The sequence below is a fragment of the Microchirus variegatus genome (genome assembly GCF_963457635.1).
Source record: "Microchirus variegatus genome assembly, chromosome: 4".
Lineage (NCBI taxonomy): Eukaryota > Metazoa > Chordata > Actinopteri > Pleuronectiformes > Soleidae > Microchirus > Microchirus variegatus.
The window spans coordinates 22,999,664-23,020,502 of NC_139805.1; the positions used below are offsets into that span (position 1 = coordinate 22,999,664).

General features: G+C 39.9%; 1 protein-coding gene across 1 annotated transcript in view; it reads right to left on the bottom strand.

The window, feature by feature from the left end:
• The window catches only part of lpp (LIM domain containing preferred translocation partner in lipoma), a gene marked incomplete at its 3' end in the record, with an annotated part of 156,042 nt that overhangs the window by 89,264 nt on the left and 45,939 nt on the right, over positions 1-20,839 (bottom strand). The window contains exon 4 of the mRNA XM_083888080.1: positions 1,853-1,950. Within this exon, the coding sequence (XP_083744206.1) occupies positions 1,853-1,950 (98 nt within the window). The remainder of the gene's footprint in view (positions 1-1,852; positions 1,951-20,839) is intronic.

The window sequence follows — 20,839 nt, forward strand, 5'->3', positions numbered from 1 at the left end:
TTGCCAAGCAACCCACCATAACATACTCAAATAGGGGGGGAAAGTCCTGAAGCAACTGAATTTGCAACTCTAATCAAGTCTTTCTTTTTTATCAAGTTATTTTTTTTCCTGTGTTGCCATCCCTAAAGAACAACATGTTAGATTTGTGCATATACTTCACGTGCTGTGCATCTTATCTGTATTTCTATGCTTATTTTGCTCCTGTTCCTGTGTGTACATACATTTAAGTGTGTGTATCTTGTTAGTATTGATAATGAAACTTTAAATTTACAAAATTAACACAAAGATTATGTTGCAAAAACAACTAATCCATGTTCATGGATTGCTATAAACATAGCCATAAACATGATTGTATTAATCACAAATTTGCTTGTGACAAACTTTGAATTTCGAACGGAGTGTGTAGAAAAACAAACAAATTAAATAATAATAATTATCAGTGCCGGGCACGTTAACACATGACTCGTTTCCGTGACGACTGACCGGAGAAAGACACTTGTGATGTCATTTTTACGTGACTCCCGATTGTTAAAATGAGTCTCTAAAGTAACACCGTTTACCAGTTAGCTACTTTAGCTGCGTTAGCTCCTTTAGCTGCGTTTAACTGCACCAACAGTCGAACTTGAGTGGTCTGTTTTTAAAGTTTAGCGTTACTTTAGAGACTCATTTCAACCAATCGGGAGTCACGTAAAACATGACATCATGCGCTACTTTTTCCGGTCAGACGTCATGGAAACGTGTCATGCGTTAACTTTGACACCATTATCGTCTATAACGGCAGTTAATGCCGTTAACGGCCCAGGGTTAGGGTTAGCACTAGTAAGCGCTAATAATTATATAATAATCTCTGGCTCCATCTTAATCTAACAATGTCTGTTACTATACCTGTGTGTGAATATGCGAGGAAGAGGAGGATGATGAAAAAGCAAATTATCTTATAGGGAATAAATCTGCCTCCTGTGAAAGGTCTGGAGCTGACTTTGCTCGGCCTGTTTACACCACTGCATTTAACGTTGGTGATAACGGTGTCACTTCGAGAGCTCAATATTTTCTCAGGTTGGTACTTGGTAGGAAACGTTTGCGAACCACTGCCATAGATCATTTAACCAGAGCCAAATCTTTATACTTTAATTGCAAGTGAGTGAAGACAGCAGTTGCTGTTGTTTGGAGGCACCGCCTGACATTCACTGCACCTTTTTTTTTAAGTAACTGTGACACTATGACAATGCGTGTGGTTTACATTTAATGTCACAGCAGCAGATAAACGGACTCACACACAGGAGCACGGTTGTATAATGTGTATGCACACAGTTTATGTGGCCGCAGTGGTGAAGTAACAAACATTGCATAACTTATTTAAATCCCAAACTTACAAAAGAAGTATTCATTTGGGATATAAAAAAAAAAAAACGGGTTAAATCAAATGTGGGGCTTGAGGAGAGAGGAATGTGAAGCACTTGGAGGATTTCACAGCAGAGGTCAAGTGCTGAGAGTGTCAGTCAGATTGCAGAGGCCAGATATCCTGGGAGAGCCAGATGCCTGTGGGTATTATGACCAGCAAAGCAAAGGAAAGTGACGAATATCTGCCAATAGGTGTCAGCCTTCTATCCTTCCTGCTTCAAAGCTCTCACAAGCTGAAGAAAGAAAGAGGTTGTTTTTTTTTGCATGGGTCTTTCAGTTTGAATGGCTGCCCGCTCTGGACTGGAGCTATACGTCTCTGCTGCACTTGGCTGCAACTCAAATGTTTTGTTTTCGACCTGCTGCATGAACTCAGCGGAGCTCGACTTTGCAGACTCTTAGAAAGTTTACTGACGTCCAAGAAAAAACGTAACACAACACCAGCAACGCTCACCTGGAAATCGTACGAGTTGACTGGCGGTGGAGGGAAGGAACCAGGGAGTGATGGGAAACCGGCTGACTCTTCAACAGGTGGTGGAGGGGGAGGGTAATCTGCACGGATGGAGACAGAGACACACGTATTAAAAAAAATCGGCTTATTAAAACACTTCCTCTTTTTGTCTGCATGTAAACTGCCGCAGCTCTGAAAGAACAGACACCAGTGAATTCTCACGCTAAACATCGTAGTTTCCTCTTTTTATTCATATTTTCAATCATGAGTGGCACAGGTGCAGGAAAAAACACACACAATGTAAATGTAATAAGTGTGTGTGTGTGTGTGCATGCGTGCGTGTGTGTATAAATATGACTGCTTCAGTAAACAAGTATAAACATTACATTTTGCTGAGGGCTGAATGATTTTACACCAACTGTACATCATAACTACACACCAACCTATCAAATACTGTAATATTTTCAATTATTTTTTTAACCTAATATTGTTATATAATATTGTATGTGTTGTAACTATAATGGTATACTTTTTTAAATGTTGTGTATTTTAGCTATATAAATATATCTAAATGGGATGATTAGGGTTTCAGAGTGAAATAAGCTGTACAATCTACTGGTGGTCATAACATCAAGTGGTGATGCCTGTCGCTCACTATGTAAAACTTTATCTGATCTTGAGTGGAAAACATGGATTCATTTGTACTGTTTAACTTCCATGCAGTGACAGCTGACTTTCTTTAAAAAAAAAAAAAAAAAAAAAAAAAGTATCTTGGAATGACTTGAAATGTTCTATAACAATAGTCGGCATCACCCTGAACAAGGATCCATTGAAAATATTTCCAAACCTCTTGAGGAATAATTTTTATGACTTTTTGAAATTCAGGAAATTATGCATTTACTCTGATGCACTTTGTGAGCTGACTTTCTTCAAAAAAACAAAAAGTATCTTGGAATGACTTGAAATGTTCTATAATAACAGTCAGCATCACCCCGAACAAGGATCCGTTGAAAATATTTACAAACCTCTTAAGGAATAATTTTAATTAATTTTTGAAATTCAGGAAATGATCCATTTGCCCTGATGCACGTTGACAGTGAGCTGACTTTCTTCAATAAAAAACACAAAGTATCCTGGAATGACTTATCTCGATCAAACCCACAAAACACTCGCTGCATAGGTCATCAGTATCCACTGAATGACGTTTCATGTGAACTGAGTCATCGTTGGTGAGGAAGCTGCAAAGAATCATGACCAGATTCTGCAGAACTATAACACATTTCCTCATAGTTTGACTCCTTGTTTTTGATTTTCCAGCCGACAACTTCACTGCTTTTCACACCTTAACCACTGTCATTTATTTTGCCGTTACAAGAGGCAGCTGCTTAAAAAACAGAGTCTTAAAAACATGCACTGCACGTCCGACGCCAAACAGCTGACTGCCAAATTTAGCAAATGGCGAACAGAGTGAATAAAGCATTTAGCTGCTAAGTGGCCTGATAGATTTCCTTCAGGGGGGTTTGGTGGTGGAGACCAAACGCGGAGGAAAAAGCCTTTGAGCATTTTTGTCACATGTATCCAAATAAAATCCAAATAAAATCCAAATAAAAGCACATGTTTCTCTGTGTCTGCTGGATTAGAAGCAACTGTCAGCAGGTTCCTGATAATATCAGTGAAAATCAAGTGGCAAACTCGAGGTCCGTGGCCCACATCTGGCCCGCCATACAATTGTATTTTGCCCATGAGATAATATGTTATATCTTTCCTGCTCCTATGGACTTTAAGTATGTGCTGTTCTAGCATTACTGTAATGCTGATTTCAATGGAAAATCATTTAGGAATTATTTTCCACCTATTTAACAACCTTCTAGATTAATGTTCTTCAGTGAGTACTCCAACTATAACTTTGAAACAGTAGACCAGTGAGACACTCCTGGTGTAAATGGTGATAAAAGCTTTTTGTCCTCTGCAGGATATGGACAAAATTGGTTTGAGTTTTAGAAGAACGATGGGTATAATTTCATATATCCTGTTTTTCCCTGTTAGTTTAGAGTTGAAATTGTGCAACAGCAGTGTCATAGGACAGCACTGCTGACGAGTATTAGTGCCTTGGCATCAACTAAACTGATCTGATTTAAAGATTTTTGCACCATTATCAGGCTATGATAATAAACAGGACATTTATTTCATTTGCTTATGTCACATAATATCCGTGCAAAATGATGTATAAACAATTAATTATACCTTTTAATTCAAATTCAGTGTGATCTCTAAGATCTAATGAACAATTGAAAAGAGAGCGTGAGTCAAAGAGAAAGAACTGGACTGTCAGTCATAATTGCAGCAATTTGGTTACCTAAGAACTTCTAATCTGTGGTAAGCACTTTTCCCCCCTCCCCCTTTGTGAGATTGGAAATGTTAATTTTGTCGTACAAACGGTTCAGTCTAGGTGTCCGCTCTGCCCGAGGAGGACGAACACGCCAAAATTGTAGTTCTAAAGTCTACGCTAATCCAAGGATTGCGTCCGACCACATGTTTCGGACAGGATAAAGAGTTGCGTGCCAAATTAAATTCTGATTTGGCTTCTTACGGCACAGGACTTAATACTGAATCAGTTGACCGTGTACATCTAAGTACCAAACCAGACATGAGCTTTGCAAATTAAAGGCTTTCATGAGACGTAATGGGAATTTGTTCCAAATGCTGAGACTTTGATGAGTTCCGTTAAGAAATTCCATTTGCTTTCCATGGCTTTTATCTGTTTTCATTCGAATCTAATTGATGTCATCAATGTAGTTTATCCAGGGCAGCTGAACAAATTTATTAAAAGCATGGCATTCAAGTTGCCTTGACAAAACGTGAATAAAACTGGACACGTACGCGTCTTGAGCCCTTACAACAAAGCAGAACTTGTGAGCATTGCATTAAAAATGAATCCCTCTAGGTGGTTAAGGGGCCTCCATGTGAATTGTTGATTTAATAACCTTGTGACCTCCACTAAAACTCCAGTGTAACAGCTCCTCTAAACCTCTGGGAGAGAAAATAAAACATGCTGCTCAACAACGAGGCTCAGCCCTGGTCCTCCCTCCCTCCCTCCCTCCCCTCCAGCACCAGCGCCGATCCTTCTCTTTGCCAAGATACAACTCGCTTGTAACTTGTGGCTTACAGAGAATTAAAACATTAAATTTCATGTACATTTCTATGGAACATCAAAGATGTTTTGGATTTATCATTTCAGGAAACACAAGGGCTGTAAATGTTTCAGGAGGGCCATGTTTTATTGAAAAGGTCTTCCAGTTCTGTATGTGGAACAGTGGGAAGCGAGACTTGGCGCCTGAGCAGGGGTCATTAAGGGTCTTTGCTGAAAGGATTTCTCTGGTAATGTTCCCTCTCAACCTTTTTTTTCCTTCCGACTTCACGGCAGTCATTCAGAGCTGAAATGTGTTAATAAGCTAATGAAAAACACAGAAGGCTTGCGTTTGTGCAAAAAAATCATTTCCCTCTCAAAAACAACGACACCGTGAAACCATGAAGGGTCTGCGCCGTCATCTGAAAGACACGCGTTCTAAATTAATTGGTTACAGAATTCCTTATCACAAAAAAGATTTGTTTTTTGTGATAAAAAACAAATCTTTCCTTTGGAAACGCAGCGCTGGTGACCAGATTATCTGCGTATGTTCAAATGAATTATTATGATTTAAGTGGAAAAAGTGGAACCTGTCTATAATCAGGGGAGAACTTCAATCACCAAATCCAAAGGAACAGTCGCCAGTCGCCTCTCTGTAAACAATGTTTAAATATTGATTGAATTTTGACCGTTCCGTCTACTATGCAAATTACAAAATGGAACTCACACACACTGGAAACAGACTTAGAGTTGCAAAAGGAATATAGGGTAGTTAATGATGTGGTGGTGGCGTGCGCTGATGCTCCATCACAAATGAATTTAAATATATTACACAGTTAAATATTGAACTGAACCTTGACTTCGAAAAATGACGTCGCAAATCAAATTGCCAGTTGCAATATCTGTCGGAAATATTGCGAATGGATATTTTGCCCAAAATTGGTCAGGCTTACACTGGCTGGTGTATAAAAACATTCACAATCATCACACAGCTTCATAATTTCTAATTTACATGTCACTCTGTCAGAAACAATGCAAGCACTGTATGTACGTTTAATGTCAAACGAACTGGATGACTACATTTCTGTCTAATAAAACTAGATTCTGCACCGTTTACATCCTCATTTGCTTGATTTGTTAACCATTGTAACACTTGTTTACCAGCAATGACAAAAGTAATCGTTACACTTACAGTGAATATTCCATTCATGTATTTCATATTCCTTTGATTTTGATGAATAATGAACCAAATATTCTTAAAATGTGAGCACTTAAGTGTACAAAATGAGGCTTTGATATACTTTTTTTTACCAGTTTTGTTCTCCTTGAACAAAAATGCCTGAAATTTGGATTTTTTTATGTTTTACACATTTCTTTAATTTGCTGCCATGTCTGCATCATTAAGTTGAAACAGAACTTATTACACTTAAGGCCACATTATACTTCTCCGACTGCGTATGCGTTATCCGTCTGCGTCACCACGGAGACGCCTCGAGCATTTATACTTCTGCGTCGTGGTGACGGACACTCGCTGCAATTTCCCGCCCGATCAGTAGGGGTCGCTGCGCAAGGTTGTTGTGCTTCTGGCTACAGTGAGCAATGGCGTCCGAGAAAGAAAGAGAGAGAAAGACTGTTGTTGTTGAAAAAGTGGCCGTTTCTCACTTTTCTGTGTCACGGAACGCAGTTTTAAGATAATTTGAGGCGAGAAATTGGCCATTTAGAGTCTAAACATGTGCTGTGTGTGTTAAGATATGACGTATTTATAGTTCGGCAGCGGCGTTATCGGCGGGGATCAGCTCCGCCTCTGTCAGGACCCCCGGAGCGCACTGAGAGCCGGCACAGAGCAGCTGAGCTCGGCCTGTCCTGAGGACCAATCGCAGCTCTTGCCGTCTCCGTAGTCCCTTGACGGAGTGACGGACACTTAAAAAATATTTCGTGCACCCGGAGACGACGCAGAGGCTCTTCGACAGGTTCTGCGTCGACGCAGAGGACTCTGCGTAGCTACGCAGAGCACTTTACGCAGGAGTATAAATTGGGCTTTATTACTAAGGTCCCATTGAGAGACAAAATCTCTTCTTCCAGGGAGTCTTGGTAAATCAGATCTGGAGTGTAAAAAATAATCTAAGGCCACCTATGAGATTACCAGCCAGATTGTTCAAATCCAATTCAAAAACAACAGTGAGTCTCAACTGTGTGAGAACACAAAGAAGGTCAGACATAGAAACTATCACAGTGAATGTGTGCTTAAGATTTAGCTCTAAAGGACGACACTCCGCTCCAATGTTGTGTTGACATACACTATGTAGACAAAAGTACTTGGCCACACCTGTTAAGTATTGAATTCAGCCGTCTCTGAATCTGGCCCCTTATCTCCAATGAAGGACAATCTTAACACTTCAGGCTTACAAAGACTTTTTGAACAATGATCTGCTTCCAACTGTTTGTGGCTACAGTTTGTGAAAAGGTCCTTTTCTATTCCAACATGATTGTGCCCCAGTGAACAAAGCAATGACTATATAAAGACAAGGTTGGAGTTTGAGTGTAGAAGAACCCGCACAGAGCACTGGAACAGAGATTGTGAGCCAGGTCTTCTCATCCAACATCAGTGCCTGACCTCATAAATGCTCTACAGAAGGAATGAATGGACACACATTCACACAGAAACACTTTAAAATCTTGAGGAAAGTCTTCCAAGAAGTGTGGGCACTGTTATAGCTGCAAAAAGGGGAAGCAAATCCATTAAAGTCCTTTAAATGCTGGTGTAATGGTCAGGTGTCCCAATATTTTTGTCCATATAGTGTATGTGACATCATCATATCGTCGGAACAGACACTGCAGGGCACAGAATGATGTGCACATTCAGGACAAATGACTTTTATTTAATTTTTGTTAAGGGAAACATTTTTAAACATTTTATTTACCGTTTCCTTGGTTTACAGAACAATTGTTTTCAGCACTTTACGGAGCCCCTGAAGTGACAAAAAAAGACAAAAAAAAAACTGACGAAAAAAATTTCACATTTCAAAGTCGAGATCGCAAATTGTTTTCCCAAATTTTTTATTTTTTAAAAAAATCTCCAGTTTGAAAGTCGAGATCTCCAAAAAATGATGGGAATTTTTTTTTTACAATTACAATTTTTTTTCACCTAAAAATAGAGGGTCACACACTCGTTGCACCGCCTTTAGCTTTGATCACGGCGCTCATCACAGCTGTGGCATTGTTTCACTAAGCTTCTGCGATGTCACAAGATGTGTGTCTGTCCAGTGTTTCCATTCATTTTTCACTAAGATCTTGTATTGATGGCGGGAGAGTGGGAACACTGCGTAAAGCCAAAGATTCTCAATGGGGGTTAAGGTCTGGTAAAAATTACGTCTCATGTTCACTGAACCACTCTTTCACAATTTGAGCTCGATGAATCCATTGTTATCTTGGAATATACCCGTGCCATCGGGGAATAATAAAAAAAAATCCATTGATGGACTAATCTGCTCATTCATTATATTCAGGAAGTCAGCTGACCTCATTCCTTGGGCGCATCATGTTGTGGAACCAAGACCTGACCAATTGCTAAGACTAAAGACAATAAATGGCTACTGTAAAGAGGTGGTGACTTTTTTTTTTTTTGGCCATGCAGTGAATATTCATTTCTCTTTATTAGTGCTGGGCACATTAATGCATGACACATTTCCATGACGACTGACACCATTTACCACCAGTTAACTCCGTTAGCTGCGTTAGCTCCTTTAGCTCTGTTAGGGTAACTACAGTCGAACTGGTACCTGGGTACTGCATATGTGTGCCTCTGTTTTTAAAGTTTAGCGTTACTCTGGAGACTCATTTCAACAATTGGGAGTCACGTAAACATGACGTCATGTGCGTCTTTTTCTGGTCAGTCGTCGTGGAAACGAGTCATGCGTTACCACCGTTAACGTGCCCAGCACTACCCTTTACTTATACTTATTCAACGAAATATTTTTGAATCAAGTCATTTTATTGTCTTTATTGTTAATTAACACATGCCCCGAACAACCTCAAGGTAAAATGAAATGATGGTAGCTAAAGAGAGCCATTGAGTAACTGTGTGATTTATTATCCGATTAGTCGACTAATCCTTCCAATAACTGATGATTAGTCGACTATCAAATTAGTCGTTAGTTGCTTCACCACACATCACTCACTCATGCAGATGTTGGACCACATACTGAAATGACACAAACCTGATTTGCACCATCTTTTTCAGTGCCAAACAGCACAAGTTGCGACAAGAATCCCCCCTCTGGCTCCTAACTGTTAAATTCAGTCGACTGTGAGGTACCACCGCCGGAAATCAAACCTCCGTGGTGGCAACTTCTAATAACTCGGAATCAAGCATCGCCTCGACCGCTCGGCACGGTCTGTTCCAAAGCAACGCAGCTCTGAAAGCGGTGTGAATGAGGCACGGCGAGAGCGGCTTCTGTGCCGTGAATGAAACCGACTCCATTTGTGACAACAGGGAGCTGAAAGCTCCGAGTGAGCACTAATGAGAGAAGCAGCAGGAACACCTACTTAATACGACAACTTCCCCTCTCTTTATTGAGCAATTACTTTTAAGTAGCTGCTTTGTGAACAAGGAATCCTAATCAGTAATTAAAGTTATTTGAGAGGCCATGAGAGATATAACGGGGCTATCAGGAAATAAAGTATTGTTAAGAGCATGATAAGAGGGTGGCACTGGATCCAGCTGTGACATCGGGGTGAATATTAAACTTTGTTTTTCATATAAGTGACACATTTATGGACGTTTTCAAGTACAGAATATAACTATGGATTGGCAGCTACGACAGTTATACGCTTATATTCTCGCAGGTTTTGAAGATAAGCATCTTTAAGTAGTTGTGTGGTAAGGATTAGCATCTGGGGGGTGGGGGGGGGGGGATTGTGCAGTGAGGGTAGCATATGTTTTCAGATTTACATTTGTTCAATATTGTCAGAGCTACACGTGTGTGAGCAGCGGCCATCTGTCCTTCAAGGACTTAGGACAAAGGCCGGCACATGATATAACTGCCTTTTGCGTAACGCGTACAACATTCAAGTGAAAGAACAGTGTGCAAAAGAAAGATAAGAACATGGAGAAATGTCAAACACTGCTCCATATAAAATAAGAAATTACACCATGTATGGCTACGTAGAGCTTAAATTACCTTCAGCAGGTACAGGTGTCTTGGTAAACATGAAAAAATAAACTTGACTCTTTTCCATCAGCTACTTCGGGAGCTAGCGCTCCTGATTTTAAAGAAGACATATTATACACAATTTCTACAAGTTAAAGGTGCCATATGTAAGAATGTGGTCAAAAACAGTTACTACATTCAAATTCAAAATACCAAGGTCTTTTAGGTTTCGTTTTCTGGTTGCTCAGCAGCTGAGACTCTACTGACTGCAATGGTTGGTAGACGGCGGTAGGTGGCGCCACATGCCAAAACATGATTTCAAAACATAAGCATGATTTGCAGTCTGCAAAATATTTTTTTTAATGCAAATATTTTGGCTGCACTGTTGTTGTTGGTGAGTTCAATATGTTATATGAACATACTCAGTCGTTCCTGAGTCTCTGTGACATATTAGGAGGATTGTATGGCCAGTTAGATTTATTACATACTGCACCTTTAACCTAGTTCCCTGGTGTCCTAACGAACATGTCTGTGACATGCTTTGGTCAAAATACCTTAAGGATAAAGCACCACAGCAGTTCAATCACTCTGCCAAAACAGCCCTGTTCAGAACGCTCGCTTTTGAGTGCCTGTCTCTTTATATGCAAATGAGACACAGGAAACTACGTCATCGTCACTGAGGCTCCAGTAGCTAACAGCAGTTAGCATTTGGAAACGCCATCATTTGCCGACTCTAGCCGGCACATTGCCGTCATATATAAAATGTATCCACTGGACATGTAAATCCTCTGAGGCTGGAAGTTTGTGTAGAACTCTGTGCTGCACTGTGCAGCCAAGAATAGAACACTTTGCAGACTTCTGCTCTTCCAGATACTATTGCTCTCAGCTGCAATCTCACGTTTTTTTAGGGACAAAGCTCCACGGGACAACAATTCCAGGAATTTATCATTGTGACATAACAATGAGCATGGAAGTCCACATCACGTGTTTTATCTCCTGAGGCGGACCACAAAAAAATGACTGCATCATCTTTTTTTCACACTTTGCTTACTCATAGGGCCTCCATAGTCCCAAATATAATTATTAAAATGATTAAAAAGTTGATTTTTCATAATATGTCACCTTTAACAACAATGTCTGACACCACCAACAGAGGAAAGCACAGTGGAGAACAGTGATAATGTTATGGAGAATTACACTGTTATATAGAGACACCTTTGCACCTACTGCATTAAAACATTGCAAATAATTGTCCCCATTATACTGTTTACATTGCATATATCTTGCCTCTATTCCGTGTCTGGTCCTTTTTCTCTTGTCATTTATCTTTGATATTATCATATTGTTTTATCTTAGATCGTAGACTATGAACTACGACGAGGATGCAATCTGAAGGAGATAGAAGACGGCAAGGTGCGCTTTGGAAACCAAGAAGAGGAAGGGAGTGAAGGCGGAGTCAAGGATTAAATGAAGAATGAAAGCTACCAGAAGACTGGGAAAGTGCCGCTGAAGTGGTGATGAGGGTATTTGGTGTATCCTGTGGACACTAACCCTAACCTTCTGCCATGCACAATGACCTCAACTGTGTGAATGCGACTCAGCCAAAGTGACAATGGCCTTGTTTAGACTTGTAAACATATCTGATCTGATCTTCCTGACCAACTGTTCACATTATTTATTGCAAGTGATCAGATCTGATCTGTGTGTGTCCACATGGTTGTCTAGTCTCGTCTTCCACATGGATTTCTTTAGTTACAGGCCACGCCCCCAAAAAAAGAACTCATCTAAGCCAAAAATCTGTGCCCGTTTCTGTCTCAAATGGAGCCGTGGTGCAAACTTTCTTCCGATCTTTTTAAACTATTGTCTTCCAATGTATTGTCTGTTTAATGCACCAACAATTAACTTCCCTCTCTCTGGATCTACGTCAATGTGGTTGTTGTTAAATGTTGCATCAGTGTTTAACTTCCTGTATTGTTCCTGTGCTAAATTCTGCTGAATTTAAGCATTTTGTTCCATCATCCAGGCGAAAAGAAAACTTGTGTGTTTTCTGCAGGTACAATGAAGTGACGGAACGATGACGGAGCCCAAAACATTCACTCGAGCGGAAATGTATGACTTCCAATGCTGCGATGGAGACGCTACGGGGTGGACTTTGAAATCCTATCTGAGCGACTGAGACGTTCAGCTTAAAACGGATCTATAAAAAAAAAAAAAAAACACCTTCATATGTGGTTTGAATAAAAAAATGTTAGCTGTACAGACTGCCCCAAAAAAAAAAAAATCAAGCAAGATACAATCTGGTTAAAAATCCCACTTGAGCTGCAGTCTAAACAAGGCCAAAGTGACTCCAGTGTGACAATCATCAATCAGCATTTATGTACCTGCCTCATAAAATCTAAACACTTCATCTTTTCACAAGTGTGATATGTTTTCAAACCAAAAGAAAATAAGGAAATTGGATCTTTCTTTTCTTTTCATATTCAGTAGTCAATGTCTGTAATCCTTTCCAGTCTAAATGAACAAAGTGTTTACAGTCCTCGGTGTCAGTTCACATGTCTTATCGTAGGTATTCTTTCCAAATGTGCTGTGGCGGAGGTTGTGAGCACATTGTTTTGACATAATTATGGACCCATCTTCCGCTGGAGAGGAGCAGTTGAGCTCTGCTCATAATTAGCATGATATGTATAGAAGAGTGATTTATGACTGTGTTGGGTTCAGAGACGGAAGGGTGGAATTTGAGGTCTTTAGAGACGTACGTGTTTTAAGTGTAAAAGGAATACTGACTGACACAAGGCGTCAAGGAGAACTCCCATGGGAGAAGAAATCGAGATCAGGCAGAAAAAGAAAAAAAAAAACTGAACGGTTTAACACCAGAGAGAATCTTTTTTTATCGAAGCATTTGAACCAATGAACTGTGAACGATTAGTGGCGTAAACTGTGATGATTTTCACAGTTTAGGTTCAACAAAGGTGCAGAAGAGAGTTTCACTGTTCACCAGGCACATTTGACTGTGCTCTTTTCTACTTAAATCCTACTCATGCAGCAATTGATTCTATCATTTGGTAAAAAAAAGGCAGCATGTGAAGGAAACTGTTTCGATAACACGATTACCGGGGAGAAGTGAAAGGTCTCAGTCAGGCAACAGAAAATATCAGATTTGAGACTTCTTTTTTTCATATACATCTGCTGACAAAAGGAAAACACGTGCTGCGAAAACATGCGTTTTAAAGAAAAAGGGACAAATCACAAGATTCACTAATATGCACACTGCAGATAAAATACAACAATTAGTTGAGGTATGTGCTCCACTTAGATAAAAGTGGCCTTTGTATAAGCTCAGAGCATAAGCCTGTGGTTTCTATGGGGACAGTGACACACTCACTGGTGGATTTCCTGTAAATTCCCCTGATGACACCCATGAGGGACCCTGACATAACAACCGGTAGTCAGCTTGCCTCTGGCCACTCAAGCAGGGAGGAATAAAAAACAGCTTATGCACATGTTCCAATACTTTTTAACCGCTCTGAGCAAACGATTAGCCCATTTTCTGTAACTTCTTATGAGAAGTGTTTTTGTTTTTTCTCAGATGTTTTCCCTTTTTTTTTTATGATTAGTCCACTACAAAGTTTGATAATAAGCAGCCAGATATTATCAAACCAAACAGTGTGCTATTGTACGACAGTGATTCCAGTGTTCATTCATTTAGAATTAGTTCTAAATAGTATAGATATTGAGGATTTATTATCTCAGATAAACATCTCTGTTTCAAGGCCCTGTAAACAAGACACGCAGACCAGCAGCTGTCTGACAAAATGAGCAAAAGAAAATGCACAATACAAAGAGTGTTCATAATATTGAATGAAAGGTCACGTGCAAGTACTACAAAACAGCTAATATAATAATAATAGCAATATAGTGACTGGAGATTTGCCTTCTACAGTCAACAGACACTGAGACTGCGGTCTGTTTTTGACCTCTGTCCTTCAACATCACATTTAATCTGTTCTCATTAAGGCTCCCGTTAGTCTCACTGTATCTGAAGACAACGCATCAGCTGCTACATGGTCAATGAATACACGCACTAACAACATGACACGACATGGCCCAGCGCCACATCGATTAGTCAGAGACGCTTAATAACACATCACGACATAGACGTCACTTAGTGGCCAGTGCTTTTGACGACTGTGACCTGGTATTCACAGAGAGGAGGGCAGTCGTTCTTTTTCAATGACATCACTGTGACTAAAGCTGGGGGAGGCAACATATATTCGCATTATTGATCAATCATTTCGGATCAAAAAAAAAACATGTTTCAGCACATATAGCACACGACTTCTTCACCTCCTCTAGACTCCATTCACAGCTTTGACCATAGTCACCATTCAGTGATGCTGTTGTTAACTTGCATTAGAATGCATTTTCTGTGATCAGACAGCACTTCAGCACATGCATATACACCTGTTATTAGCATGCGTCTCCGGTGTCCACATCAAGATCCGATTTATATCCGATCACGGTCATCCTCCCCTCCCCACACAACGCCTCCCCCGCATCAGAGACTCATTGCGTTTACACTTCTGTTCAATGCGGTCACCATGTGTCTCCAATCACCTCTCGAAGTTGTTTTGGTAGATCGGATAACAATCAGTCTTCAATCCGATCACAGAAGACACATGTTAATGTCAGGTGTAAACGAGGCCTGACTTGAGCACAAGTCTGAACACTCCAAATCCATCCTAAATGTGTCCTCACACATGATCCCAAAAGAACAAACTTGGTTTGAGGACACTTTACTGAGCATGCACTTAGCGCAAGTACAGTTTTGACTCACTTGAGATTCTCTCTCTTGAAGTATCTAATGTTATAATGCGACACTGTTGGATATTTATAATTATTTTGTCGGATGTCAATGGGGAAACTTGGGGAACGAGTTCTAGACGGACAGCGACTCCAAGACCATGACCAATTCCATAGAATTAGTGAGTTGATCAGATGAAAAATTATTTAAAGTTTTGTGGATACTAGATTCTTAATTTTGGAAATGGCTGCTCTAAAGGCTTGTTTTAGGAGACATAACTTAAATGTATACTTTTATTATACCTAATGTATTAACGTATTCATGTTTAAAGGTGATTACTACAGTTGTATCAAAGGCTTTGCCAATTTGTGCAGGAAGGAAACATCGATAATATGACAGTCCTAGTTCTCTACATTAGTTGAGAGAAGCCCCAGCGAGAGCTGACTAGAATCTAACAAGTAAAGGAATAAAGCGAGGCCAATAAAATAATGATATAGTGTTTGGGATTTTAAGAAAGGTCAATTTGTGCCACAATACATTTTTATTATGTGTTAGATCTGACAATAACATTAAGGAGTATAAAATATTTATCACAGCTGAACCTGATACACTTTAGAAGGATAGTTCTTATTGCCAAATATTGCACGGCATTGCATTGCCTTTGCAGTCATACCTAAAGATTTCAGAATCTCTTTGGGGGCCGTGTTCACACGCAGCATCGTCTGCACGAACACAAATACATTAAGTTCAATAAAGATGAGCGTCAGACAAAAGCACCAAACATCTGTTTACATATCATCTGTTTAATAATGGAAGCAGATGCGCTTCTGCATCACACCGAGATGAAAATATGGCAACATTTTGGAATGCAATGAGAGCTTTTAACGCGTCTTTTCAAGTCAGATCGAGTAAGTGGGTCAAAAATTGGTCTCTGGAATAAGTTTTGAACTTGCATGCAGATAAAGGTGGTCAAGGAGAGGATGGTCAACTACTGTTCAAAAGTTTGGGCTCTCCTTTAATAAAAATATGTTTTCCATTAACAGTCACACTTTTATTCATCAAAAGAGTTGCAAAATGAATAGAAAATAATCAAGTCAAAAAAATAATAATTGTGCCCTCTGGTCAAAGAACCAGCAAGACTGTTTTCAGCTGTGCTAACATCATTGCACAAGGGTTTTCAAGGGTTTTCTAATCATCCAACAGCCTTCTAACGCAATTAGCGAACACAATGTACCATTAGAACACTGGAAATGGGCCTCTATACACCTATGTACATATTCCATTAAAAAACAAACGTTTGCAGCTAGAATAGTGGTTTACCACATTAACAATGTATAGAGTGTATTTCTGATTCATTTAATGTTATATTCATTGAAAAAAATAAAAGTTTTTTTCCTTGGACGTTTTTAAGTGACCACAAAATTTTGAACAGTAGTGTAAAGCCCAATTTATACTCCTGCGTAAAGTGCTCTACGTAGGTTACGCAGAGCCCTCTACGTCATCGGAGAGCCTGTCGCAGAGCCTCTGCATCATCTCCGGCTGCACGAGATATTTTTTAAGTGTCCGTCACTCCGCCAAGGGACAACGGAGACGGCAAGAGGTCCTCAGGACAGGCCTAACTAACGCTGCTCTGTGCCGTCTACAGTGCGCACCAAGCGTCCACAGAGGCGGAGCAGATCACCGCTGCCAAACCATAAATACGTCATATCTTAATACACACAGCACATGTTTAGACTCTAAATGGCTAATTTCTAGGGCTGTAATCAACCAAAGAAACTCTTGGTCGACTAAAGCCCTGAAATTTCGACCAAAAATCGACTAATCGACGGGGGGTACTTTGCGGCTGCGGCTCTTTTATTTTTAAAAGAGCCGCACCCGCAAAGTACCTGTGCGGGTGCGGCTCTTAATTTGAAAAGACCCGCAGCCTCGGCTGGAGTTCAACAGAGTCTGATGGCTCTGACAGCGTTTTGCATTACGTTCATCTGCGCAATACCATAGCCTGTGATATCCGACAATAACTAGTAATATCAGCACAATAACTGTTGAGGAGTACAGAGCCAGACTGAACAGCGCAGCGCAGCTTCGCGGCTGAGACACAAATAGGCCGCTAATAATGCTAATAATTCTGATATGTTCATACTCAAAACGGATGGGGCAACCTTAGCATAGTGTTTTTAAATGATATGTCATGTTTGTAGTAGAACTGTGAAAAGCAAAGTTTGTGTTCCACTTTTTTACCGTTATCTACTTTTGAAAAATGCTGCCACACGTCTGATGTCTTTGACATGGATGTGACAGGAGGACTGACTGTAGCCTCAAATGAAAAGCTCAAAATTTACGTCTAATTAATGGCAACATTAATCTGTGTCGCTCATGAGCCAAAGAGCGACAACAACCCACTGGGCTGGACTAAACCAAAATAGTGGAAAACAAGGGGGTGTTCTCTAAAGACAGACTGTTACCTGTGAAGCACGGGTGCTGTAAATCACTCCTATTAGCATGTGGTACTTTCCTCCTAATGAAATTCACCATTAAAAAAAAAAAATAATGATATAATTAATGAATATAAATAAATGAAATAATTTAGTCAACCAAAAACAATTTTGGTCGAGCCAGAGCGTGTCGACCAATTAGTCGACCAGTCGACTTTGACTTTACAGCTCTTAAAACTGCGTTCCGGGACACAGAAAAGTGAGAAACGGCCACTGTCAATGTTATTCCGCTGCAACAACAACAACAATAGTCTTTCTCTCTAGGACGCCATTGCTCACTGTAGCCAAAAGCACAAAAACCTTGCGTAGCGACCCCTACTGATCGGGCGGGAAATTGCAGTGCGTATCCGGCACCACGACGGAGAGCTATGAAGGCCAGAGGGGTCTTTGTGGTTACGCAGTCGGAGAAGTATAATGTGGCCTTAAATTGTGTTTTTTCCTCCATGCACATATTGTGGTGAAGGAAAAGCAGTGGTGGTATTCGTCGCTTTTTTTTCTTTTCTTAGTGTAATACATTCATCAATCAGGGACGATGCAGCAATTTTAACTCTGCAGCTCCCAGGTTTTGGTTGCTAAGTTACAAATTTGTGCGACAGAAGCACAACTTCACTTCTTTCTTTTTCTTTAGTGTGTTTTTCAACCATTTTTTTAGATCTTTTACTGTATTGCACTGTACACAGTAATTGCATGTGACTAATTGTAGTCACAATTTTTATTTTTTCAAATCACTTCGAGCAAAGTCACAGCTGTGACACTGAACTAAAGCAATCACGACCTTTCTTCAGCACATGTACCAACGTGAGATTAACATAAACCCTTAAATCTGTATAAGGGACATTTTCTGTAAAATGGTCACCCGCCTGAGACTGATATGTCTTTCACTTCCTCCCGCTGAGACATTAATGAGGACAAGTCTGTGGAAAAAAAAATCCCAGGTCAGACCTTTGTAACTGTCTTGTAAACACAGCCTCAGACTGCTCATTCCAGCCCTCACACTGGCCTCACGCGGACAAAAGAGACAGCGAGGCACTGTGCCAAATTTACTTGTTCCTAATTTTTATGCTAATCCTCTATTTTACATCAGGCAGTCCCCACCATTTGATATAAAATATATTAAATACATCAATAAATGACTGAATGAATGAATGAAGAGAGACCCAGATAATCTTCTCATAAAGACGTCTTATCTTTAAGAGGAGATGTCTGCGCATGGCTTTACATATTTCAAAAAGCTGACAGCAGGCAATCATCAAAAGTTTAATGAGGACTAAGGCGGCTGGAACCCAACAGTCACCAGATTTGATCCAGTTTCAAAAGATGCTTTTTTTCACTTTCTTTTTTTTAAAATAGGAAGTTACTTAAAACAATAAAATAATGTTGAATTAAACAGTTTTTTAAGGAGCTTCCTCCACATTCCCCAGATCAATCAACAGTTTGAAAGTAAATCTGTCAATAAATGCAACTTTACCAGCTTTAAGAGACACAGTAACAAAAAGGTCATAAGATATTAACAACGTAAAATTAAATATTTTCACTTACACCTGCAGCTGAAGTGTCCCACCATCCCTCTAACAACCGTTTCATTAATCCTCTTAATACCCACACAATGATTAATTGTGGTAAATAAGACAGAGGGGACGTGTTTGGCTTAAATATTGTGTAGCAAAATGACTGTTTGGAATTACAAGGAATTAATCATAATAAGAAGAAGGCCACAAATCGTCAGCTGGGAATTTTCTTTGTGTTTTTAATTTACGACAGATCCGTGTACAAAGCCACAGGAGAAGGTCAACACTAAGAACAGCCGGGATTCATTTATTTGCTTTTCTTAATGATGCTTAAAAATAAATAAATAAATAAAAATTACACTGTTTTCTTTGGTGCAAAAATGACCACCTGCGTTCACGGTTACTTTCTCCATTGTTGTTTCAGGAAACCTTTATACACAGTTTTAGGCCTGGAACCAGTTTGACCAGCGATGATAGCCATCACAACCATGAGAAAATTTGATTCGGAGCAAATCCCTGCATGATTTTGTAGTAACAACTCTATCTAGATGTGTGTGTTTTTTCGCTCAAACAAGTGTTTTATTAATAAATGTAGCCTGATATTTCTTCACGACAGAAATGCTTTACTTAAAAAGCCTATAAAAAATATGCCCCTTAACCTTCTCCCTTACTGAAAAACCCATTAATGTGAAAATATTTTTCTAATATTGAATTCGGCATAAACAAGGTCAAACATTCCAAGATTTTTTTTTTTTTGAGTGGAAGAAACTAAAAGGGTAAAATTAACAGCCTCTAAACCATATTTCCTTTAGTCAAGTTGGAAAAAAAAACTGTTTGTTGTTTTCTTCGCTCCACAGTCGGGGACAGCACTGAAGAAAGCAGCTGTCTAAGAACATGTTTTACAAAGCGAACATCTGGAGCGGGAGACAGGTCCACAACTCAAACCACAAACCCCTACAGACTGCAGTGTTTTCAGGCCGACACTGTGTGCTCACTGCTTGCTTAATTTCATAACCGTTTCCCCTGTTTTTCAGATTCGAGGGCTCTCAGGGGAGAGGTGGAGGGTTCAAGGTTAGAGAATATTCACATCACAACATTTTGTATCCAGCAGATGGGAAAGTGAGTTGAAAAAAAAAAAAAATGTTTTAAATAATAATGAAAACCCTACGTGGACATTGCTGGTTTACACTGCGCTGTTTACAGTTGTGCACATCTGTGGTTGTTGTGTTTTAAAGACACTTGACACGGAGTCACTGAGTTGGTGTCATTTATGGGAAAAAGTGCATTTAAAATAGTAGTACCGTGTATTGGTGTTTTTCATTATACAGTTCTAGCTCTACTCACACACTTCATAGTACCTTGTCAATGTGGGCGGAGTCATCATAGCATGGTGTGTGAAACCGCCATGACATCTTTTTATACGCGACACAAACACTGGAGGAACGTCTGCACCCCATCAACAGACCATGGTGTATGTTTGTGTATAACGGCGTCAACGCATGCCGCATTTCCATGACAACAGACCGGAAAAAGACGCTCATAGCGTCATGTTTATGTGACTCCCGATTGTTAAAATGAGTTTCTAAAGTAATGCTATACTTTAAAAACACGTTATGGTTATTTGTAGCGATGCGTGTTGCGTTTAATAAACAGACCGCTCCAGTTCGACTGTAGGCTCGCTAATGGTGCTAAAGGAGCTAACGGAGCTAACTGGTAAACGGTGCCGCGGCACTGAAACATGACGTCTTTTTGCAGTCAGTCGTCATGGAAATGCGTCATGTGTTAATTTGCGTTAACGTCGTTAACTGTGCCCAGCAGTAGTATTTTATCCGTCTGATATGCGATGCAGAGATTCTGACCTAGGGATTCCCATCCCTAGCTAAAAACTAAAATATATATAAATATATACAAA